Below are 25,889 nucleotides of genomic sequence, written 5' to 3'. Positions count from 1 at the left end.
GGGTAGTTATCACTGGCAGCTCTCCAAAGGCCTCCTAGTGGGCTGGGCACACAGCTCTGCATTGATTGGAAGTCCACCACCACCCACACACATTGATAGGGCCACACTCTACTGGCACTGCCCCGTCACCTGCTGCCCCCGCCTGTATGGACCCCCCAGACACCCCGCCCCCAGGGTGCACAGAAGTGGAGCTATCTGCACAGACAGCCTATCCTTCCTCATCCTGCCCCAGGAAAATCAACCCATTTGCTTCATGAATGACTACTAAAGTGGGAACTCTCATTTTGAAGTGATGAATGGAAAATCCCTCTGAGGGCAAAGTTCAGGGTCCTCAATAGGGATGGAAAGGTTTGCTGCCATGGGAAACAAGAGTGCAACTCACGCAGTTATGCTAATGAGCCCAGCAGCACCAGTGAGGGGTGGCTAGGACCTGGGAGACCAGGGCACTGCTGCTGTCCTGTGAGAAAGGCCTGCACCTGGCCGGCTGGGCGCTGAAGGAGCTGTGTTCTGGAGACGGAGCAGTCAGTGGTCCCCCGATACTTCAGGTACCCACCTGGCCCTATATGTAGTTATTGCAATATTATTGGCAATGTTTCCTATGTTGTACTTTACATCTCTGTGACTATTCTATAACTACCAATTCGTATTCTTAGTTCCTTCACCCAGCCCTACAGCCCCCCTTCCCTCTGCCAGCTGTCAATCTGTTCTCAGTATCCACGAGTCTGTTTTTATTGTTTGTTTATTTTGTTCTTTAGATTCCACATATAAATAAAATCATGAGGTATTTGTCTTTCTCTGTCTGCCTTATTTCACTTAGCATAACATCCTCTAGGTCTAGCCATGCTGTCTTAAAAAGTAAGATTTACTTCTTTTTTATGGCTGAGTAGTATTCCATTGTGTAAATGTACCACAGCTTTTTTACCCACTCATCTGTTGATGAGCTGCTTGTGTTGCTTCCACATCTTGGCCCTTCCGTTCCTTTCTGAAAATTCAGACCACACGGCTAGGATGGAGGCCCAGCCCTTCTGTGGCTCACGGGGGCCAGGCCCTCACTGACGGCAGCCCTGCTCCCTTGGCTTAGATATCACCGCAGACCTGTTGCTCTAGGTCTGGGGTGATATCCATCTATTTCCTTTGGCCAAATTAGTGTTATTTTTGCTGTGAGTTTTCAGAGCCCCAGAGGGCATGAATGAAGGATGAAAGACTCCAGAATGTCTGTGTGTGCGCTGCAGGGGGCTACACCTCTCGGAGCATTTGTCACATACTGCGAGGTGGTCATGTCTGTCCCCCGGGCTTCGTGAGTTGCAGGTAAAGCAACAGTTTTAGACATCTAAAGGTTCGTTAATCAAACCCTCCTCATTTTAGAATCTTTGTCCCTCATATGATAGACATTTAGTAAATATGGGTGGTTTGAATGATTTTTTAAAATGAATGAAGAACAGAATTTTGCCTGTGACAAAATTCTTTCTTTCTAAGCCAGGGCCTACCGCTTTGCTAAAGGAAAGGAGATCATCTATCCCCGTTGGTAGGGCTGTAACTGGCCTAGGATGGAACATTAGGCCCTGACTCTCTTGCCGCCAGCTGGTACCTGGCTAACGCAGCCTCTTCAGGTATAGACTGAATCCTTCTGTGTAGGATGGCCCTGGAGGACCGTCCCTAGCATTGGACTTCAGATTCAGGTCCAGGGGGCGAGAGGCTCAGTGAGTTTATTTCCTCATCACAGAACTCAGAAGCAAAAGAGTCGTGAACACTTGGTTGCAAGCAGCAGGAGCCACCTCCTCCAGCACAAGCCTGTCTGTCTGTCCTTCTCGCTGGTTTTCCATGCATGTGTGATGTTAGGGCAGGTGGCCAGCTCAAGCACGTCCTTTCATCCTGGTACTGCTTGCTCAGGTCAAGCCGGCCTCTCCCCCAGCTTTAATTTCACTTGGCGTCATCATGCTAACAGTGGAAATAGGCAGAGCCTCGGGTACAATGAACAACGTTAGGCATTTCTCCTGACCAGCTCACTGAGGTGATGATAATAATGGATGACAGCCATTTAGCTCTTCGTGTGTGCCAGAATGCTGCACATGAATTAACTTTTGAACGCTTATAACAGCACTATGAAATCAGTACCAACTTAGAGGCGAAGTAATGGAGGCACAGAAAGGTTGTGTAACCTGCCTAAGGTTGCACAGCTAGTGAGTGGTAGAGCCAGAGTCTGTCTCCAGTGCTTTCCTGCTCTTTAATACTACTGAGCTGTTTCATCAGCAGAGCTGGGATCCCTGTCCCAGTGCCCGGTAAACACTGAGTATGGACACATGTGTTGTTGGCAGGAGGATAGTGTCCACAAGCAGATGGGATTCTAAACTGCATCCAGCATGGCCAGGGGTGAACCTGAGGAGGGACAGTGAAGGATTAAAGAAGACAGACAATCGAAACCGGTGTGAAAACCTTGGGAACATAGTGAACCGCGTCCAGCACGGCCAGGGGTGAGCCTGAGGAGGGGCGGGGAAGGATGAAAGAAGACAGACAAGAGAATACAGCTGGGACCAGGTGGATCACTGCCTGGATGAGGAAACAGTGACCCAGCCTGTAAGCCGAAGCTTTGTTTTATAGTCAGATCACACAAAGCAAAACAAGGAGAGTGGTCAACATGTTTACAATGTTCTTGTGAGTTTCAAATCTATTTCGTTACTCAAGCCTTGTTTTGGCAGCACTTGCTGCACCTTTAGCTACCTAGGGACATTAGCTACCTAGGAACAAGGGAGGACTATAAGGGCAAGCTTAATTGTGCTAGGAGGGCTCTGCCCTCCAAGCTGGGACTTGTATGTGGCCCTGCCACAGGTCAGTCCGAGGCTTGACCCTATAGCCGCTCCCTACAGGATTCTGCAAAAGAGTACTGCACACAGGCCCACTCTCACACGTACCATTCAACTTCAGATTGCTGGTGGTGGCAGTTAGGGGCCAGGGAGGTCCAGGGGAGAGGGATCCTCCTTACTCCAGTATCTCAAAGGGGCCTGGTCTCCTGGGCTCCCCAGCCTCTGGCCAACTCCTTGTGGTTCACCGCTGATGGCCAAGGTCAGGTACCTGTGTGCCACATAGCACCTGAGGTCTGCCGGGGCATCATGGCCCTAGAAATGTCATTCTCTCAGAAATCCCAGCCCTGGAGCGAAAGAGGAAAAAACATAACCAATCTGTGCAGTTGAGGAGCAGTTTAATTAAAAACAAGAAGAAACGGAAGTGAATTAGCCCAAAATCTTCATGGGCACCATCACTGGCAGAGGAGGACCCGTGAGAGGAGGAGAGTGAGGTCCCCTCTTATTTAAGTTCTGTTGTCATGGAACCCTTAGGCTTGATATGGGGTAAGGACTTCTCGCAGTCTGGTGTGTGGCGAGCGTTTGTCTTTGTTAATTGATATGGGGAAGGGTAGTAATGAATCTATGGAAAAGGGCTGCTGGCTTCTGCGCTGTTTCACAGGGTATTTAAAGTAACAACACCTGACAGTTTACCAGCAGCTAAGAAGTTTTTCTGCTTCAGAAAGCAAAATATTTTAGGAGTTGTGCAGCTTGTATAAATGATTTCTAAAAATTAGGGTGCAGCAAATAATGCACTTTTCAGCAAAGAACTGAAGACTTCATCAAATCATAAAGTTAGCGAGTGGCGGGAAGGCAGGGGCGGGCCCATGGGGTGCAACGCAGGTGTGCTGTGTAGCCCGTCATCCTTGTTTAATTTCCTTTCTCCCTGGCCCCAATTTGAATTGCCAAAATATGTTAGATTGCAGTGCATTATTTCATTTGCCTGCTTTGTAATTCCTCTTTACCACAAACAGATGAAAAACATAGCACTAAAGCAAATTGACAGCTCTTGAAATGAGAAAGATCTTTATCCTTCAGAGTGTTGATGTAGAAATAAGTGAAAGAAAAACATGCTTGTTGGGTCTTGAAGCAGCTTGGAATGGTACCTTTATTTTTAAGGGTAGACGAGGGTTTTTCTCTCTCCCTTCCTTCTTCCCCTTTAGAGAGTTGTGTAGCTTGGGGATTACATAGAAGGGTTGGTTTTCCTGTCAATATTCATTTACAGAGATCTGAGCCATTATTTGGACATTAGGAGCAGGTGAGATGGTTTCCAACCTGGGGGTCAACAGAAGGAACGTGGGGTGTTCAGGTTGACTTCGATACTTCAGAAAAGCCCTGGCCAGTTTGGTCCGTGGTTAGAGTGTCAGCCTGAGGACTGAAGGGTCATGGGTTTGATAACCGGTCAAGGGCATGTACCTGGATTACAGGTTTCGCAGCCCCAGTAAGTGTGCATGCGGGAGGCAACCAGTCCATGTGTCTCTCTCATGTCGATGTTTCTCTCTCTCTCTCCCCTTCCTCCCTCTCTGCCACTCTCTCCAGAAATCAATGGAAAAAATATCCTCAGGTGAGGATTAAAAAAAAAAGTCCTAAAAAAATCTATTAGCCATCATGCTTACCCTACCCCAAACAGCATGAGAGCCAACTAAAATGTCCAGGTATGCTTGCTTTAGACAGCCCTAGTCACCCCGTGCTGTCAGGAACCCCAATTTTACAATTATGAAAAGTCTTGACAAGTACATTTCCATGCTTCAGAAGTAGTAATAAGTAAAATGTGTTTGATGTATGAAGTATCTCGAAGCATAAGATCCCTGTTTCAAAAATGAAAACAAAAGAGGGGGGCCTTGGTGGCTTAAAAAAGAAAGTTGGAAATCACTGGATTTGATGTTTTTTGTATCTGAAATTTTTTTCTTTATCCTGCAAAATCTTTCTGAAAATCAATAAACACTTACTGTGCGCTCATTTATGTATTAGTGACTCCAGTGGGTGCTGCAGGTTTGCAGAGCTATCAAATTTTCTGAGGACCAGGGAAGACAATGAGACGGGTGGGGGACTGCCAACACAGACAGATACTCATGTGATGATAAAATAGTATTTCAGAGCGTGATATGCCCGTGCCAGGTATGAGACACAGGTAAAGGATGTGTCTTTCCTCTGTAGAAAGATGCTTATTTATGTGCACTGTATCCAAATCAAGAGAAATTAAGGCAGAATTATTGGTATTATAAACTGATTGCTATTGGGTTTGTTGAAATAATGAGCCCCCTTGTGGTTTTTAAAAATTTGTTATTATAAATTTTTATTTTTCAATAGTGTCGGACTCACAAAAAGTTGTAAAAATAGCACAAAGAACTCTTGCGTACCCTTCACCCAGTTTCCTATGATATCTCCCATAATCTTAGCACATTGTGAGAACCAGGGAATTGGTGCTGGTAGGCCATGACCTCTAACAGGCACTCGTGTGTGAGCGTGCACGCTTACATGTGCACGGTTTTCTGAAATCGTATTGCTTGTGTAGTCTCTAGTGACCATCGCCACGGTCAGGACAAGAACCATTCCATCCCTGAAAAGAAACTCCTTATGCAATAGCCACCTCCCTCCCCCGCCGTCCCTGGCAACCACTAATCTGTTCTCCATCCCTATAATTTTGTCATTTCGAGAATGTTTTAGAAATGGAATCATACAGTATAGAAGAGCCTTTGAGACTGACGCTTTTCCGTCAGCGTAATTCCCTCGGGATGCATTCAAGTTGTGTGCCGGGAGCAGTTTGTTTCTTTCTGTTGTGAGGAGAGTTCCACTCTAGGGTGTTCTTCCTTTCCCCATCCTCTGTGAAGTCTGGGTGATTTGCATACACCTCATTACAGCACAGTACATACAGCAAAGTACCACGCCTGTGTGTGCTGTGTACTGGCCATAGCAAGTGCCTTCCTGTATGTCATTTCTCTTAAGGTTGAGGGGAAAGTTCATTGTGATCATCACACCTTTTACACGCAGACTTCGCCGCTCTGGAAAGCCTTGCCCAAGATTGTGTGTGGGTGGGATATGAGCCCAGGCTCCTTTTACTTCCCCACTCGGGCCTTACCTGGAGCCGTGGAATCTCGGAGAGGCAGCTTGCTCCTCTGCAGAACAAGTGAGCTGGACTTACAGCTTTTTGGTTCTTTCCAGCTCAAATATTTGATGATCTCTCTGAACGAGAAGTAACTTTGCCAGGTGACCGAATCTGTAGCCTGTTGCTGCACTTGAACTTCATTCTCAGCAGCATTTTGGAAGATGCTTTGGGAATTTAAAAGTAACAAAGCAGGATTCCTTGAAAATAGTTGGTGGTTCAGACCTTCCTTCATTCTGCTGTTATTTGATAAGGTCTTTGGGTCAGGACATGAACTAGAGCACCTGGGGGTGACGTTAGGGACCAGGGGGCCGAGGAGATTGGCTCTCTCTCTCAGGCTGCCTTACAGGGAAGGAGCAGGTGTTTCTTCAGATGCCATTGAGCCCCGTTAAGAAGCTCTGGGGCGGGTGGTGCTTGGTGCTCTGATTCAGGTGCCTGACACCACGCAGTTCACAGGATCCTGCCATGTGCCAAAATGGGGCTTCAGATCCGAGGACGCTACTATTTCAGGCATCTCAGTGCTACTTCTGCTGAAGTCAGGCCTGAGCAGCTGGATCAAGGAGGTGGGGTGGAGACACTGAGTTTTTGAAGCTCCAGAAAGAGTTCAGAAGAGCCCCTGGAGAAGGGATTCCTACACTGAGAGTCACTTCTAATCCGGAGTCTGAGTTTCTGAGACTAGTGGAACCTCCTCTCCCCCAGTTCCCAGCATTCATTCCAACACTGGGCTGAATTCCTCAGCATCACAGGCTGGTGGGGAGGGAAGGGCCTGGGGTTCTGGAGGTCCCTGTGACCTCTTCACATCACCTCCTTCCTCCCCAGGTGCAGTCAGGAGAGAGGCAGGGCTCTGGAACCTGCTGGAACAGTCTACTTCCATCCCAATGGCAGGAGACAGTGGGGGGTAGGGAGCCTCCCTGGCACAAGCGTGTCAGAAAGTCCAAGGGTCATTCTGAACCTGAATTGTTTTCATCTGTGCTCTGCAACCAACTCTGTGTTGGACAGAGTCGTAAGCAATATTGGCTTGATGAATAAATGGGTCACCTTGGCAAAGCTCGCTATCTCACTCATTCTCCATCCTCACTGGCCATTCTGGTAAAGGGGCCCAGGTGGAGGTTCACCCACAGGGTCGTGCACCCACCAGCTTCCTTCCTCAAGGCCCTGGGCTTTCCAAGGTGCAGAGAAGCCCTCTGTCCCATCGTCACGTCCTGCCCCCCGATCCACCCCATTTTCCAGGCAGGAAGTAGATGCAAGTGGCCCAAGGGATTGAAATCAGGATTGGAACCTAGACTTTCCAAGCCTACAAAACCCCTCTCCCCTCCCCAGGCTTATGGCTGCAGCTACGCTTGTCACCATTCGAGATTGCATTGGCCACAGGAGATGCGGATGATTTTTCCATTTGGTCCTGATGTTTATTTCATGCCCATCAATATCAGCCTGTATTAGGACAGATGAGGTGGTTATTTACAGGCTGTGCATTTTCACACTTGGTAATTATAAACCCTCCCCCTGTTCGGTCAGAGTCGTAGAGATCTATTTTGGCAATTAGCAATTTAGTATTTGTTTAATGGGAATGCAAGAGAGTGTTACGGCACATCAGCGCTCCACTAATGATTCGCCTGTCTCCTCTGGAGCTGGCAGGTTTGGGCCTTTTTCATGGTAGGTAAGGCCTGATGGAGAGAGGCTGGAGAGGGAAGAAAGGAGCACTTGGCAGCCTGTGCACACACTTGCATACATGCACGCATGCACGCACGCACGTGCTCACAACCAGTGCCGTAAACAGGCCATGGGTTTCCAGAGCATAGCAGCCGCCACTCGAAGGCGCCTCACACAAGAGGCCATTAGGCCAGATGCCATTTCCGTGTGACAGCTGTCAAGCCTGCTGGAACCAACTGCTTCTCCTCCATCAGTTGGTGCCCAGGCCTCTCTCTTGGGGTCCCGGGCTTTGCCAGCTCAGACAGAAGGGAGCCCCTACCCCCCGCTATACATTGCCCAGGCAGACTCTCGCTTCCCTTGCTCAGTTTTGAGGTGGGTCCTCCTGGGACTGCTCCCCCAAGGATGTCCTGGTTCTGCTAGTGGCTCTCCCTTTCTAAAAGGAAACATCCCCCTGTTTTTCTTCTCACTTTGCCTTTCTGATCATTCCCACTTCTGAGCCTATCACTCTCTCCTTTGTTATCCCATCACCTCTCTTAACTTTTTGATAGGGTTCTAAGGCAGTGTTGGTTGATTGATTCATTGAGGAGACAATGACACTGTAACCAAACAAAAAACAATAGAGGTTCAGCTGCCTGACACAGCAAAAGCGAAAGCAGGTGCTGAGGCAAAAGGAAAGAGGCTTTATTTAGGAGCCACACGACCTAGAAGAACGGCAGGTTCCTGTCTCAAAGACCACTCTCTCTTCCTGCTCAAGCCCACCATTCTAACAGGGATAGGGAGGGGAGGGCTTTTATTTCTATCCAATTACCTTTGTAGCTTTTGGCACACTCAGTGCAAGCCCCTCCTCTTGAGCCATCTTGGTCAGTGGGAGAGACTCCCCCAAGCTCCAACTGACTATCTACACCAGCAAGCATGTCAAACTCATGACGGCCGCATGCCTCGTTTCCTTAAATGAGTCATGTGGCCTACCAGCCAAGAGTTTGACATACTTGATCTAGAGCAGTGGTTCTCAACCTGTGGGTCGCGACCCCTTTGGGGGTCGAATGACCCTTTACAGGGGTTGCCTAAGACCATCGGAAAACACATATATAATTACATAATGTTTTTGTGATTAATCACTATGCTTTAATTATGTTTAATTTGTAACAATGAAATTGGGGGTCACCACAACATGAGGAACTGTATTAAAGGGTCGTGGATTAGGAAGGTTGAGAACCACTGATCTAGAGTAATAGTACTATGCTAAGCTCTGAGGATTCAAAAAAGTAGAAGACAGTTAAGGGAGACCAGTAGAAAGACAGAGGGGCTTATCTGGTTTTAAATCTCGACTCCACCAGGTACTGCATGTGTGATCCTAGGCAAGTCAACTGCAGTGAGCCACAATTTCCTCACCTACACAGAGTGGGGCAAAATAGGTTTGCAGTTGGAATGGAAAATTATGCAATAATAAATAACGATACAAGAATAAACTCTGTGTTTCATGTACTCCCAGCTATAGACCTACTTTTGCCCCACCCTGTACAAGGGTGTGATAATATCTACCTCAGAGCTATTGTGATAATTAAATGAGCTTTTTGCAAATTGCCTGTTAAGCTCCAGTGAGTGGTGGCTGTTATAATCATTTCAGGGGCACGAGCATTTCATAACTTAGAGTCTGATATCTGCTTGTGGACTCAGGATCTCTGAGCAGGAGGCTTTGCCTTCTGAATCAACAGGATAACGTTTAGAGACCCCAACCTCTCAACTCCCATGGACAAGTGTCCACTTGTCAACTCTTAACTGCTGTCTGGTGAACACAGGTGTTTATGTGTTTAAGTTAAAAAGTAAATAGGGAGCCCTGGCCGGTTTGGCTCAGTGGATAGAGCGTCAGCCTGTGGACTCAAGGGTCCCGGGTTCGATTCCAGTCAGGGGCATGTACCTTGTTTGTGGGCACATCCCCAGTGGGGAGTGTGCAGGAGGCAGCTGATCGATGTTTCTCTCTCATTGATGGATATATATTTTTTTTATTTTTTATTTTTTTTAAATATTTTATTGATTTTTTACAGAGAGGAAGGGAGAGGGATAGAGAATTAGAAACATCGATGAGAGAGAAACATCGATCAGCTGCCTCCTACACACTCCCCATTGGGGATGTGCCCGAAACCAAGGTACATGCCCCTGACCGGAATCGAACCTGGGACCCTTGAGTCCGCAGGCCGATGCTCTATCCACTGAGCCAAACCGGTTAGGGCAATATATATATATTTTAAGTAAAAAGGGAAAAGGAATGACCCCACAAGAATTTTAACTTAAAAAAAAGTTAAAGTAGAAAAAAATAGGATTAGTAAAGAAGAGTCTTGCCAGTGGGGATTCTCTGGCCTTCTGTGAAGAGTTTAGGAAAATGTGCTTAGCGCTCCAAACTAAAGAATGGTAATATTTGTCATATGTATTTTACTACAATAAAAGGGGAGCTTAGGAAAAGAAACTGAGTGGACTGTTTCTCTTGTTATTCAATTAAAGGCATGGGCATGAGTTAAAATAAGATGCACTTTCAGGTGGATGCAAACTAGAAGTTTTTGAATAAAGCAAGGAAGTGCCTAACCCAGTGGTTCTCAACCTTGGCTGCACATTAGAATCACCTGGGAATCTTTTTAAAATCCTGATTTCTGGGCCTCATCCTCCGGAAATTCTGTTTCTTTGTTACTAATGTTGTGGCCCCACCCCATAACAAAGAAACAGGGGTTGTTGTGAGGACCAATACGATAATAATATATATGAAAGTATTGGTGGTGGTGAGAGGAAAGCAACGAGTCTGTTATGTCTTCTTAAAGTCCTGTATCCAGTTTCTGAGCTTCTTTCGGAACAGAACTTTGATTCTCTTATCCTAAGACCAAGACGAGGTGAGGCGAGTCCCCTGAACGCAGCATGTGGTAAAGAGCCTGGCTGTTCCTGACTTCTGGCAGGCGATAAAGAGCCCATCTGTAGGCAGCCGAAGGCCCACGTAATACCCTTCTATTCAGGGCCCATCTTCACATGTATGCGCTGTGATTAAGGCTCAACTCAGCTGTATTCACCCATTGAGAACAGGGGTTCTCAGCCTGGGCTGCACCCTGGAATCACGGGGGAGCTTTAAGCGCTCCCCTGCTGGGCTCCCCACTCCGGAGTGCTGTTTAACAGGTGGGGTGGAGCCTCCGCAGCAGGGCTGTTAGAAGTTCTTCAGGTGATCCTGGTGAGCAGTCCAGGTTGACAACCACTTATCTAGACTTCAGTGAGCTGATGGGATTTCCCCGTCGGCTTCCTGTTCTCCTCCATTCTTCCCATTGGACAGTGATTACAGAGACCAGCCTCACGCTTTGGTGGCTGGAGCTTATTGACCAGACTCATTTCTATAAACTAGACATCATTTCTGGACTTCGGGGCAGGTGTGCCTTGTTTCTGCAGACTGGTTGGGGAGACGTGGAGAACAGCACCATCCTAGCCTGAGGCAGCCCGGGGATGAGGCCGCCTCTGAGTCCAGCGCAAACGCCAGCTCCTCTGTCCTGGGCAGGCAGCCGGCCTCCTATATACAAGTCTCCACTCTTTCGAGTTTAGTGCCTTGAGTTTATGGAGCGTAATGCGGCCTGTGAAGTCCCACGCTATAGTATTGTGGTATTACATTTACAAGCATTTATTTAAACTAACACTTGAAGCGTTTGAGTGGGAGCAGGAAGCGAAATTCAAGGGCATTTGTTCCGGGGGAGTTTGAAGAGCTGCATTTCTTTTTTTTTTTTTTTTCTTCCTTCTCCCTCTTCGTGTCTGGCCGGATAATTTAAGGATCATTTGAAGTGCCATTTCCTGCTGGGTTCTTGATATGTATGGTGTGTGGGTGTCTGTATTTATATCCCAAGAGGAGTAGGAAATTTCTCAGGGTGTGCTGGCCACAGCAAAGCTCTGGGACATCCTCACAGAGCGGAGAGTTTGCAGAGGACTGGTGGTGAATTCCATGCTCCCAGCTGTCCCAGCCGGTTCTTCGGTCCGTGTTAGCATTCCAGGTAGAGAGTCTGTGCGAATGGATCTTAGGTGACCACCTCATACAATTCCCTCCGTTCACAGATGAGCAACTGAAAGACAGAGATGGGAGGTGACTTGTCCTCAGTGAGATCCATGGAGATGGCAGTAGATCCTGGGTCCTGCCCATGGCTCTGTGCAACCCCGCCCGGCACGGTCCGCTGCCTCCCGGCACCTGCTGAGTTATTACCAGCAACTCTCCCATTTAGCCGCCTCCTAGGAACAAGTTTTCTTTGTTCCCGAATCAACGTCATTCACTTACTATGTCGTTGGGGAGCCAAAACCGCAGGCAGGAGAAGCAACAGTCCGGGGGTACATTCTAGGGTCCCAGCCTTTGGCCATCTAACTTGACAAAGAAGTTTTGATCTCTCCTTTCGGGAGCTTCTTTGCTTTGTGACTTGAAAGGTTTTCCTCTTCAGTTAGCACAGGAGCTGGCTACAGTCTCACCTCTGGATGCGGTCAGCACCATCTGGCTGCTTCTAAAATCACCCAGCAAGGATGTCTGGCTCACAATAAATCTTTTGACTCATTATAGAGAGGGTTTGCTCATTCATTAAATGAATTAGGATTAGAGAGGCATCACCCACTGACTTGAGTGCTAATTATTGCTGATTTTCATGGTGCTCATTTAGTGAGGAGCATGTTGCCAATTTCTCTTTGGTGCTCCTGGGATCTCAGCCTCCACCCTTGCTGCTGGGGTGAGATTTAGAAGTGGTCCCTTCACACCCTCATACCTGTATTCCACTCGCATTGTGGAACTTGACTCAGCCCACTTTCTGCAGTTTATCTCCTGCCACCCCTTTTCTTGCCTTTGTTCATTGTCTGGAATTATTGAAACTGCCTGTGTATCCTAAAAACTTTTTTTTTTTTAGAACAGGGGCCATGTCCGAGTTACCAATTGCTGTAAGAATGCTGTGTAACAAACAGCCACAAAAACCTCCGCAGCAGACAATAGCTGTTTATTTCACGTGTCTAGAGTCCACGGGGATTGGTTCTCCTGATCGTGGCTGGGCTTGCTTGCACATTTGGGGGTTGACTAGCTGTCAGCGAGGCAGGCCTCAGCTGGGGCAACTGAGGGGACTTGGCCATGCTCCACGCGTCTCTCACCCTCCAGCGGGCCAGCCTGGGCATGCCCTTCTCAGGGGGATGGCGGAGGTGCAAGAGAGAACAAGCCGAAACAGGCACACCCTCTGCAGGCTGGGAATACCATTCTCTCCACCTCACTTTATTGACCATAACAAGTCAAGTTCAGATACACGGGATAAGGAGGTAGACTCTGCTTCTTTGGGGAGAGGAGCTGCAAAATTACAGGGTAAAGGGTGTGAGGCCATGAGAGCAATCCCCCCACCAGGGACCTATATAATTTGCCTCTTCTTTGTACTTAGGCTGAAGTTCTGCAAACAGTGAGTGCCTAATAAATATCTGATGCATGAAATTAATAAGTAAAGTTACCATTAGCTAGGTTTTCTAATGGAGATTGAATTGGCTGAGTGATGCACACGTGAGCTGGTGTATCTGTTCGAAGGGTCCTGGTGGAATCCGAATTTTTCCTGCATTGGTTGCCAAGAAGTCCCTCTTCTTGTCTTCTTTCCCATCGTGCTTTCCCATCATCATTCTCAGGATGGTAGACTATAAACATCCAAGAGACGGGGAACAAAGGGGCGAACGACTGCCAGACTGAAGTGCATCTCTTGCCCCCGGGAGAGAAATTTGTTTCCTGTATCGAGCGCCGAGCGTATGCAAAGAGGAGGAAGCGGCTCTGCCCAGTGTCTTTGACCTTTGCTCTTGTTTCTCATCCCTAGAGTAGCACCCAGAAAGTGGTCCACAGGCCCGGCGCGGCATGAGCACTGCCCGGGAGCTGGTTGGAAATGCAAATGCACTGAATCAGACACTCTGGGGGTCTGTGTTTTCACAAGCCCTCCAGGTAACTCTGAGGTGGATGGAGTTCAAGAAACCCTGCCCCAACCCCAGGCCATCGAGCTAACATTATAGCTCCCGCTGTTGACCCTCGGATGTGATGTGTGCGTGGTGTACGCCTCGGAGAATGTGACAGAAATATATGTTCAGGACACCCTGGTGTTCAGACCACATTGGCTGTCCTCAGCCATCTCACATCCAAGTTACTTTCTCCTGCTTTGTCGTTCACTTAGATGCACCACCTAGAATGTCAGGGCTGCGTTTCCAACCTGTATAACGTTGTCAGAAGGCACATCTCAAGGTCAGGACAAGTTTCTTCTCTCAAAACAGACTGGGCATGTGCCAGGATGTGGAACAAATATGCTGAGGTTCAGATACCTCCCCTCCTTCTCACTTGTGATCCCCGGGACCATGAGGCCGGTGGGCCCCCATCTTTAGTAAAAAAGAAACGTGTAAGGGAGGGGAGGGCACTGTCAACCCAAAAGAAATCGCAGCGCTCACCTTGCGAAGGAGAGTGGTATTCCTTGAGGATGCATTTCACAAGGGTTAAGAGTTAGTGACCTGAGGTCAGGGGAACCTGTGTTCAGCCCCACACGGCCCTGTGTTCGTCCAGCACCTGAAATGCCTGGTCTGCATGCTGAAGTGGTGGCTGCACAGCCAGCTGATCTACCTGGGTTTCGTGTGTGTGTGTGTGTGTGTGTGTGTGTGTGTGTGTATATGAGAGAGAGAGAGGTGGGGGGGGGCACAGACAGACAGACAGACAAACAAAGACGTCAGACACACAAAGGTATCCGCTTGCAGGCTCCTGAATTGGATACCAGTTACCTTGACTGTGCCCCTCATTTCCCCGGGACGGAGGAGACGCACACAAGCCGCTTCTGTTTGATTCACATAGAACCGTGAGAACAGCCCGCATGTGAGGCCATGCTTTTCATTCTATTCAGTCAGCCTTTGTGTATTCAAATTCTTCCCGTTTCAGCTCTTGCTGTTCTGCCAGATTTCCATCGCATTGATGGCTTCTCTGAATTAATGTGTTTCGCAATCGCTGAAAAGTTTTCTCTCCCCCAAGCGCCGGGGCTTATCCAGATTGATTTTAACCCCCTTTCTCTTTCCTCTCTAGCTATTTCTTAGATGTTTTATTTTGTAAAGTGTTAATGGAATTCTTCTCTCGCCCTGACACTTTATCTATTCGGGGGTCTTTGCCAGTCCCATTGTACAGCTGGACTACAGAGGAAAGAGCTCTATTCGTTCCAACAATGGTTGCCCTAAAAAATGTACACGGCTCCTCCCCCTCGCTCACCAGGCTGAGCGAACGTTGGAGGGCAGCGTCAGAAAATGCCCAGACTTAGAAAGAAAAAGAGGGAGCCAGTTACGTACTGATGAAAAGGGGGTTTGAAAATATATTATTGTAAAAATCCAAATATTTATTTCCTAAGGGGATCTGAGTTTCAGCACCAAAATATGGCCAACATAGAAGGAAGGCTGTTTTTCTTACTGTTAGACATTTTTAGCTCAAAATAAGGACTTGGCAAACATTTAGAAAATACGGAGAAGGGTGGGAAACAGATGTCACGTTTACCTGCGAGATACCCAGCAGGCCTCCCCCTCCCCCCACCCGCACCCCAGGCATTGGAATTCTAATGGAGGCCCAGGGTCTGAATCTGCAACACCATATGCTCAAGTGCGACTACTCTGTGTACAAACAAACCAGTTGGTCTTCTGGTGGTTTTGCCTGAGTGGTGCTCGGGAGGCAGACGCTGTGTTGTGTGTGGCCTCAGCAGGCGCCCGGAGGCTGATTGAGCCTCTGGCCCAGGAGAGGTCTGCTGAAGGCGCCCCGTCTCCAACTAGCATCTCCTACCCCCATCAGCCTGATGCCCAGAGAGAGAGGGCGGCTCCCTGCTGGAGGAGCACTCACCATGCAAGGCCATTTTCCTCCCAGTGACTGACTTCAGAAATGGGGACCAGAAGGAGAAGGCCCCAGGAGCCTGTTTGTGCAGGCTCGGTTGCTTAGCAACAAAACGGGGCCCTGACTCCAGAAGAGAGTTTTAAGTGAGGCCAGTCCCTCCGAGGTTTGTGTCTGGCTTGCCTACCCCCCTCTTCCATTCTTACCCTGACTTTGCTTTTCCCCCTGTTATATTTGATAGCGTCTGGAAAAATGGATTTGATTTATCTGGAGGCACCATTTTAAACCTGGTGTTATTGCTTTATCCAGTGTCTTCCCCCCCGTCGGAGACTATGGTCTGGGAGGAGTGAGGAATGAATAACCTATGATTTCTTTTCTCAGCCAGCTCAGCTCAGGCCCCAAGCCCATTTGTGAGCCTTTGAGCTCCTGTGAACAGTGCTCAGTCCTTTCTAACCATAAGCACACACGGAAGTCGCTCCAGGCTGAGCCTGCTGCCCAACACGTGGTTGTGCTAAGTGGAAAGACTAAAAGACAAGTGATCTTTTTTCTAAGTTTTTGTATTTCCAAATAGTGTTTAATGAGCAACTAGGACTTCTATCATGGAACCCCCCTATAGACTATTTTGTGTATTTTGTTAACATTCCTAACGCAGCTCTATTCTGTATGTGTTTTGCAGGTGGAGGATGCGATGCTGATGTTCGATAAGACCACCAACAGGCACAGAGGTAAGACCCCCAGTGTATGAAGGTTGCCCCTCTCACCTCAGTCCCACAGACAGAAGGTACAGTGACTATTCCAGAATGAAGCAGATGGAGTCGACCATCTGTTGAAGACCAGTATGAATGGAGGGCGACAAAGAGACCAGAGACTAGACAGTTCAGACAACCAGTTCCTTTCGGCTCGGGCGCTGTCACTGCATTGTGCAGCCACACGCCACGTCGTTCAGACATACCTCTCTCATCCGGGCTTGCTCAGTCCTCGCCGAACCTCAGCACTGAGTGATCCGAGTGGAAATCATTCACAGTAATTACTCAATTGAGTTTCCAATTTGCATTGGAGGAGGTGGTTTGGAGCACACTGTCAATCTAAAGAGCCAAAAAGCAAGAAAAGCCTTGCAGGCTGGTGCGATGTGGGAGCCGCACAGACCAGGGGGTGCCCTGTGCCTCCGGAGTGTCTGGGGTGCAGCTGCGCTTGCATTTCCTCTTGTGCTCTCACTGCCCCACCCACGTCTCAGGAAATGGGTCTCCACCTGGGGTCTGTGAGCCCTGGGAACAACACACAGAATGTTTGATGTTTGCGCTTTTCTTGGGAGAGTATCCCGAGCTTTGGACAGATTCTCAAAGGGGTCTCTGACCTCCATTTCCCCCAAAAGAACATGTTAAAATTATTGCTTTAAACAGAAAATTGGAGGGAGCTAAAAAAAATCCACCCCAGAGGAAGTAGGGTCAAAGGTTATGATTCAGCGTTCTGTTCCGGTGTCGGGGGTTCCTATTAACAGGGCAGGATTCCTATTAACAGGGCGTTAATGAGCAGAGCTTCCGAAGGGGCGGTGGCAGGAAGCAGGAAGCCGCGCTCTTGAGAGGAGCTGGAGTGAGCGAGCGGTGTTTCCTTGCCACTTGGATTGCATTTAGATGTTTCTTGTGTTGTTTACACTCTTGCTGTCACCTGTGATTAGAAGCAGTTACCCAGCTCTGACGGTCTGTCTCCTGTTCCGAGCAGGCAGGCTGAGTGAAAGGGAGGAAGGAGTGGGAATCGTCGCTGGCAGGGGAGGGAGCAGGAGGCGGTGTCCTAAGTGCACCGGGTAGTCGGCCTCTCATGCATCATCTGCAGCGTCCTCAAAAGGGAGAATGGAAAATTGGGCAGAAAACTGGGGTGTCAGCGGCATGTATGTTGGGAAGAACTGGGGAGGAGTGGGGGGTGAGGAGGAAGGGGAGGCAAGGAGAGAAAAGAAGAGCTTACAGGTGAAAATGTCTGCCTCTGTCCCCTGCATTGCTCAGGAGTGAGAGCAAGAGGGTGACAGTTATCCTGCAGCAGCATCCACACTGCATCTGTCCGTACGGCTTCCACGGGCCTTGTCTCTTTACATCTTCACAGCGGCCGCAGGAGGGTGGCTGTAATGCTGGGAAAGTCACTTAACTTCTTCATGTCTCAGTTTGCTCATCTGCAAAATGGGGATGATACTAGTACTTCCTAAGGTATTGTTCATTGTCACCTGTGCCTCAATGTTAGCTCTTCTCATTATGTTATCATCTTCTCCATTTTGTTGAGAAAACCAAAGCTCAGGAGTACCTGCCACTCCCAAGGTCAGAGCAGGCACTCAAACCGAGGACCACCGCTTTCAGATTCCCCTCTTTCTCTGTTGTCTCCACATGGGGATGGGTTTGTTAAGAATGTTTTTGTGTGTCTATATCCAGAGAGGGCGAGGCCCCTCTGAACGTGGCACTCATCTGGGGTTCAGTGTTAGAATTTGTACTCCTGGGAGATTCCCCAGCGGCTTCCAGGCAGTGTTGTTGTCGTTCTTCTTTGAATGTCAATGAATGAAAAGGTATTTTTAATCTTCTGCTCTGGGCCAGGCCCTGGGCTGGAGGAGATGATCAGCCTCTCATTTCACCCTCAAAGATGTGCAGGGAATGAGGTTTGTCCTCTGAGGAGTGCAGTGACTCTCAGTGGCCAGAAACTCAGGACATCGGGCTCCCGGGGGCCGGGAAATGTTCTCTCTTACTTCTAACTCCTGCTGGGGGCATCCCTGGGTGCAGCGATGGGGTAGCGGCCCCTCTGTGACTGGGTGAGGGAGGCGTTTCCTGTTGTGCGGTGAAGGAAGCCCCAATCCACGGCCCAGTGCTCAGAGCAGGCCCTCCCCAGTCAGGACTTCTGGTGGGCATGGGCGGGTGGGGGGTGGGCAGAGGCCCTGGAGCATGCATGGTCCTGCCTCAGCCGAGCAGGCCCTGCCTGGCCTCCTTCTGCCCTGCCAGAGTTTCCAATTCCCATGGGAGATGCAAGACCTCCCCCCCCCCCTCCTTACATCGCTAATGGGGCCAGAACAAGATGACAGGTGGGGTGTCTTAGTCAGCAATTATTAAGAATTTCAAGATGACACCAGAGCATTCAACCCAAAATGGAGCCCTTCTGAGCAGGGGGGCTGTGTGTGAATGCACAGATCGCCCACCCATGAATGCATCCGTGGGGCCCAGCCTGATACTGCTGGGGCAGGAGAGGAGAGGCAGGAGGGAGGTGCGCCCAGAAGTTGCACCAGGAAGGCCCTGACGCTGCGGAAGCCTGCTCCCCAGTTCCTCTGGGTGGGTGGGAGCTTGGCCCCTACACCTTTCCCAGCCCCTCAACAGCTGAGGAGGAGTTTCTCCTTGAACCGGGGGCTGAAGCTGGGGCGATACTTCAGTGATTCAGAGCAGTTAGGGGAGGAAAGAAACAAATTATGTGTATGGATCCAGAGGGGGCCAACCCTGGCCTGATAGAATGTGCACTTGGAATCAGGTGATAAGCACAAGAAAATAAAATCCTCTGCAGCCACCTTGCCCAACCTTCCCTTCACCTCCTCAGCTTCCTGGTTGCTACGATCTTATCAAGAGGAAAATGCTGCAGCAGCAGAAGCTGAGGACACCTCCCAGACGGGTGCTGCCTCGGGCTCGCTTCTTAAAGAGCCCGGCCATGAGTCTCTCCGGTCGTCCCAGCACTGGCTCAGCCCACATCCAACTTCTAACCGGACCTGCCTGCCGGGCAGCCTGGGGCGTTGGCTCGTCCTGAACCCAGGCATTCTGAAAACCTGTGTCCTTGGAGCTGTGGCAGCTGCTGTCAGGGAAACTACCAGGGCCTGGGCCTGGCCTTGGCTGGGTGCAGCCGGCCACACTGCCATTATGAGACAGAGGTCAGGGCAGAATTTCCACTCCTTGCCCCACAGCGGCCCCCTCCTGCCCGCGTTCCCTGTTGGTCCTTTAGGGACGAGGGTGGCCCTCAGTTACATTGGCACAGCAGTTTCTTCTGTTCCCATATTACATCTGCACTTGGACCTGCTGGCACCATGGGAAAGGATTCAGGGGACAGGAGACAGTGAGTGCCCCCCCCCCCCCAGGATGTGTGTCCCCTGCCCTGGAACAGGAAGAAGATCGAGCAGCAGCTGACTCACACAGAGGGACCCTCTCCCAGCTCCGCTGCCCCTTGATTGCAGTGGGGGACATTTCCCTAGCCTCTCTGAACACCTCAGGCTCCTGCTCTGGAAACCTGGGCACTGGGTGGAGCTGCTCAGGGCCGGACATATGCTTCCAGCTTTTAGCTTTCTATCCGAGAGACTGCCCAAGATGAATTCCTTTTTCTATTTTAATTTTCTTTACTAGGGAAGGGAGGTGAGCAGGTGTAGGTTGTTCCCCCGAGAGGAGGGTTAGCGTGCAGGAGTGTCCCTGGTGAGGCGGAGAAGAGAGGCAGAGCCCACCTGGGATGCTCTGGGGAATTCTGAAGGCAGCTGTCCCCAGCTGGGGTGAGAGGGCTGGGCTTTGCACCTGCATGTTCATCAGTCGATGGATGCAGATATGACCTTGGGCTTATCCTGAGGAAATCCTGGAGGGGCAGACCGCCGGGGCCTTGCTCCAGCAGTGGGTCCTGAAGGGGGAACTGGGTCCCCTCCCCCACACACCATGTGGTCTAGTGGGTTCTGAGTTCACCAGGCCATGTGAAACAGCACTTCCTGTGCACTGAGGCACCAAGTACTCCTCACAGTGCCCGCACGCACTGTGGAATCTCTGTGACAGTCATAGGTGAACCCAGCTGCCCGAGTCCCACTCTCGTCAGATGGAAGCCCAGCACCGTGCTGGGCGGGGGTTTAAGCAGGGGAGTTGCTGATTTTAAGGACTTGAGCACCTTCCGTGCCCACTCTTCTTAGTGGACTACAGTATACCTCCATTTCCAGAGGGAGAGACTGAGGCACATAAAGTTTTGGATTGCCCAATAGGTTCCTATAGCCGGGCAGGAGCTGAGCCACTGGGCGAAGCTGGGGCCTTCCTCAGCCTCGCCCGCCACCTTATTTCCTGGCTTCCGCGGGATTCTTTGTTACAGGAGAGGGCGGGTGGTGGCTTTCAGATTTCTCGGTCATTTCGTTTGCTCTCTGGAAGTTATTGGAGGTGGTCTGGAAAATATTGGGCTGATCATCCCAGGATTTAATCATGGGGGAAGTTTGTTGCTTTATCCTTACAAAACTCAGATAAGATCGTGAATTCAGCATTAGTATCGATCCCAGAGTGGAGCTGGCGGGGAGGGGCCAGGAGGGAGGAAGCCACAAGCTGCTGTCCTTTCTATTCCCTCTTTGGTTGGCAGAGACTGAGAGGTCGAGCCCAGGGGGAGGAAGGGCTGTGGTTCAGGTCTCTCTCCCCACGTCAGCCCTGTTTGAGAACGTGGGGTGTGGAGAAGCTGGTTGCTGAAATAACATCTCACACTCACCTCCTTCGGGGGGAAGGGAGCCCCTTCCATGGGCATCATTCCAGGGGAGCCTCAGCTGTCGCTCCCCTTGGCCCCAGGGCTCGGGGACCATGAACCCTGCACCGCTGGGCCCCTCTATGTCTGGCCCATCAGGGGAGGCCTGGGTGGTCAGGAGCCCAACGGAAAATGAGCCTGTGTCTCTGAAGCTTATCGGGTGCCTGGTGAGGGTCAGCTGGAGAGGGAGTGGGTACAGAAGGGCCGCAGCCTTCTCCCTCCCTGTGGCTTCCATTACCCAGCAGGCCTGTTTGCTCTAGAACAGGGCCAGAGGCAAGGAACAGGATACACCAGAGAAAATAAAGATCAGTGTGATGGATGACTCCTCTCCCAACTGTTAGCAGTCGCTTATTAAGTGCAAGGCTAATGGCTTTGGAGAGGAACCGCGGCTCAGACACAGTGTCCAGTCCCCACAGGGCCCCTCGCTGTGCCGACCTCAGCCCCACAGTGGTTTTGCGACCGGCAGACGGGCCTTTCCCAGGGGGGCTGGGAATGCACAGTGCTGGACCCACGAAGCCTGAGGGAGGAGCTTTCTGCAGGCTCAGCCGCAGGGCAGTGGCACTGAGCTTGGCTTCTCCGTGAGCCTTAAAACGGCTCTGCCCCCAAAAGCAGCTGGCTGAAGTTTAAAGCCTTCATAATTTGTGTAATCAGTTTATTTATGAAAATGGTGCCAGGAAGATGGAGCTGAAACTGTGATAGAAGATAATGCTTTTATATGGAGAAAAAACAGTCCTTAATGTCCTGACTACCTGCCAGACACTCACTTTTGAAATTGACCTCTGAAGCCCGTACCGACTCTTTTATGTACACTAAAATGATTGAGAATCACTGTAGTGATTTATGTGCTTTGGTGCCTATTTCCTAAGGCAGGGGGCGGGCATGTATGAAGAGTTCCACAAAGGTGTTAAATTAAATTAAAAATAAAACAGCATTGCTTCATTCGGAGGGTGGGATGTTGAAGATAACGCATTCGTGTTTTTCCCAATGTGATCCCAGCATTCGGACTGTTTCCCTGGGAAGGAGGCTTGGGACTCTGCAACCTGTAACTGTGACATTGTGGGATGGGAGAAGGAGTTTGGGTGGGAAGGGTCCTTGGATGGAGTAGAAAGTAGGATTAAGGTTCGAGGAATCACACTGGTGATGACACTGGTGCTGAGGTGACCTGAGGGCATCTTATAAAATTCTCCCACGGCTGGAGGATTTGCTGCTGGGTCTGCCTTCCCCGGGGGGACTGGTGCCCTTTGCATTTCCCCACCTCTCAGATCTGCCGCTCATCCCTGTGCTAGTTGCTCCCATCGCACTCCACCCCAGGTCTGAGATGTGGGCTTTGCCAGAGGCCATGCAACCTTGTCCACCCCCTGGCGCCCAGTACCTGCCCCTCAAGGCCTGGCCTGTCACCTGACCCATCTCCGCTCCTCCTCAAGTGCTGAGGTAGAAAGTGGGATGAGAGTTTGCGGAATCACAATCAAGGAGTCCATGAGGAGTATGCAGCAATAGAGGGTGAGGGCGGGGAGTGGGTGAAGAGCCACAGCCCCCACCCTGAGCCATCTTTCAGAGACCAGCGCCCGAAGCTGTCTGCACATTTTATTTTCTCGTTAAATAAACACCATTAGCCTTCCCGAGAAATCGGTGCAAACATGACCTCGCAAATAACCCATTAAAAGGGCAGGGTTGAAGGGGAATGTGACTTTGAAAACGTGTCGAGGAGGGCATTAAAGATTCCTGGAGATGCCCCAGCCCTGGCAGCATCGATCTGAGACCGTGATTTTATTCCTGACAGGAAAGCTAGGAATGCGCTTTAATGTTTCCCCCTGAGCTAACCGAGTTCCGGAAGCGCCCATTCCGGGCTGTCTCTTGAGATATTCATCGACACAGTAGCTTGGTTTCTCTTCACCTGCTTTGCTCCATAGACGGGGAGGATTACAAAACCCTTAACTCGCTAGCAACGGGGCTGGGGACAGGGGTGCCCAGGGCCAGGGGAGCTTGTGAACCGGGGGGACCTTGGCTCCCTGGAGGCTGTGTGGTTTCTTTAGCACAAGTGTAAACCCTAAACTTCTTTCCTTTGGAATAAAAGCTCTGGCACCAAAAGGGCGGTGAGCGAATAGGTCTACCCGCCCCCCTCCTGGCGGCGGCCCCCGGGAGCAGGGAGTGGGCCCGGGGTCAGCAGCTGCACTGACCCAGAAATGACTTTTTGTAGAGGGACAACGAGGCTTTTGTTCGGCCCTGTTCCCAGAGAGGCCCAGGCTCTGACTCTCGTGACATGTTTTAAGATCTCGGTGAGGGAAGAGCGTGGAGGCCTGACGAGAAAGGAGCCTTCAGCTTGGTGACCTGATTGAAAGCACCCCCTTTCTTAGCATCATGGTGCTGCTAGGGGTCATCGCGGGGCGGCCCAGGGAACCAGAAGCAGGGGTCGGCTGCCTCCTGCTGGGCCCGGAGGCTCCTGGGGAAGCCCAGGTAACTCCGCTTTGAGCCTTGCGGGTCAGAGGGCGTACGCCAGCTCATCTGCAGCTGTGTGTCAGCACCGGGTGCTTGAGAGAGTGTCGGCTTCCATGCTGGCCATGCTCAGTTTCAGCCCAGCTTCCCCTTGAGCCCCGCGTGGCTCCCTGGGGAGTGGCTCCCCTCTCCGTAGGAGGTAGTGAATCAGCTGGTAAAGTGCCCACAGCAAGCGGTCAGTGCCCAGTTGTCTTACTTCTTTCTTTTCCCCCTTAAAGGAGACCATCAGTTTTAACCTCTTTAGGTAAAACTAAAACCTGTGTTTGAATTTTTAAGACTCTAGTCTTTAAAAATAATTTTCCCCCTCTCCTCACACACAAAATACCTGCTTGCATGTACATAGAATATTTCCGAGAGGATACCCACAAAACGGGCCAGAGTGAAATGGCACACGCTCTGGACCTTGAATCTAAGCTCTGTGACGTAATAGCTGTGTGACCGTGGCAAGTTGCTTTACTCCTCTGTGGCTCAGGCTTCTCATCCATAAACAGGAACGATGATAAGGGCTCGCCTGAGGCATACATCAGTCAGTGTGACAGCAAGTCCTCGAGTGTGTTTTACGTGCATGTGCATATACTCATAGATTGCAAATATACATAAATAAAAGACAGCATTTGCTTCTGTGGACGAGGATTCAGTGACCACAGGTACAGAGAGGCGGGAAACTTGTTATTGAATACTCATTTACCTTTTGCATTTTTGTACCATGTGCACTCATTACCTATTCAAACATTTACTTTCTTATTGTGAGCTTTTAAAATTCATTTCAACCTAAATTGTAAATGTAGTGATATAACAAGGTGGGAATTTTTTTAATAAATGTCACCCATCCCTAGCACAGCAACTGCTGTCACTGTACCTTGTTTCTGACGTTCTGTGTAAATGTTTTTACACTTGGTTGTGATTGTGGGGTCGGTACGATATGTGGTGTCTCAGACTTTGGAGGAGGTATGGGCCCTGCCTCGTCTGAGGTTTCTGTCCTGCCGGGCGGAGGGACTGGGCAGCTCCTTACAAGACATGATTGTATGCAGCCCAGAATCCTTTGCCTCTGAGTCGCCTCCGTCCTTTTTTTTTTTTTTTCCATAAACAGAGAGTCAGATAGATAGATGAGGATTTTCTTAGTATTTCCTGCTCCTTCCAGACAACGTGCTATTAATAGACTAGCCAGACTCGCCCAGGTCTGAAAGGAAACCAGTTTGCTTGAGTTTATTCCAGACCAGAGGGGAGACCCTTCGTTCTAGGACAGTGATGGCGAACCTATGACACGCGTGTCAGAGGTGACACTCGAACTCATTTTTTTGGTTGATTTTTCTTTGGTAAATGGCATTTAAATATATAAAATAAATATCAAAAATGTAAGTCTTTGTTTTACTATGGTTGCAAATATCAAAAAATTTCTATATGTGACACGGCACCAGAGTTAAGTTAGGGTTTTTCAAAATGCTGACACGCCGAGCTCAAAAGGTTCGCCATCACTGTCCTAGGAGGTCAGAGTGCTTTTTAATTTAACAGGAAAAAGAGTTAAAGGCATCTCCCTAAACCAAATTATGATTAATAAACATGTGGGGACCTTATACCATGTGGCAGCTGTGTCCTGTACCCCAGTTAGTGAGGCCCCTGGGTGTCTGGGCCCTGTGACAGTCAGGTTAGAGCTTAGGTCTGAAGTCACACCACTGGGTTCAAATGTTAGAGCTACCACTAATGAGCTGTGTGACCTTGGGCAAGCCACTAAACTCCTCTCAACCTCAGTTTTCTCACCTGTAAAATGGAACTAACATTATTAACTCATGGACTGGCGAGGCTTAAGTGAGATAATCTGTGGGAAGCATCTGATGCTTAGGAGACTACCTGTAAATTTAACTTTATTGTTATAATTAAGTACTGTTCTTTTACCACTAATAAGAATACTGTTACTGTCATTCCCTGGGGAATAAAGGTGAAGGCATGCTAATTGGAGAAAAGGTTAACACTCTAGATCAGTGGTCGGCAAACTGCGGCCCCTTGCGTGTGGCTCTTCCACAAAATACCACGTGCAGGTGCGCACGTACAGTGCGATTGAAACTTCATGGCCACACTCAAGGGGCCAAAGAGCCGCATGTGGCTCGCGAGCCGCAGTTTGCCGACCACTGCTCTAGATCAGTGGTCACCAACCTTTCGGACCTCACGGACCACCAGTGGTCTACAGATCACCGGTTGGTGACCACTGCTCTAGTTAACTGTTGCCAGATGCTGTCAAGTTTTCCAAGATGGGAGGGTTTTGTGGCTGAATTATAGTCCCCCGAAAGGTACGTATACTGAAGTCGTAACCTCTGGTCTCTCAGAGTGTGACCTTATTTGGAAATAGGTTCTTTGTGCCCTGGCCGGTGTGGCACCAAAAGGTTGCTGGTTCGATTCCCAGTCAGGGCACATGCCCCGGTTGCAGGCTCCTTCCCCAGTAGGGGGCGTGCAGGAGGCAGCCGATTGATGTTTCGCTCTCAAATTGATG

General features: G+C 49.7%; 1 protein-coding gene across 1 annotated transcript in view; it reads left to right on the top strand.

Annotated features, from left to right (window-relative positions):
• MSI2 (musashi RNA-binding protein 2) overlaps positions 1–25,889 on the top strand; it is a 355,159-nt gene that overhangs the window by 211,626 nt on the left and 117,644 nt on the right. Inside the window, 1 exon segment of the mRNA XM_014544830.1 lies at positions 16,113–16,161. Coding sequence (XP_014400316.1) covers positions 16,113–16,161 — 49 coding nt within the window.

This window comes from Myotis brandtii, unplaced genomic scaffold (assembly GCF_000412655.1).
Source record: "Myotis brandtii unplaced genomic scaffold, ASM41265v1 scaffold383, whole genome shotgun sequence".
In the NCBI taxonomy this organism is placed as follows: Eukaryota; Metazoa; Chordata; class Mammalia; order Chiroptera; family Vespertilionidae; genus Myotis; species Myotis brandtii.
Note: the sequence above shows the minus strand (reverse complement) of the source record. Positions and strands in the feature narration are given on the sequence as shown.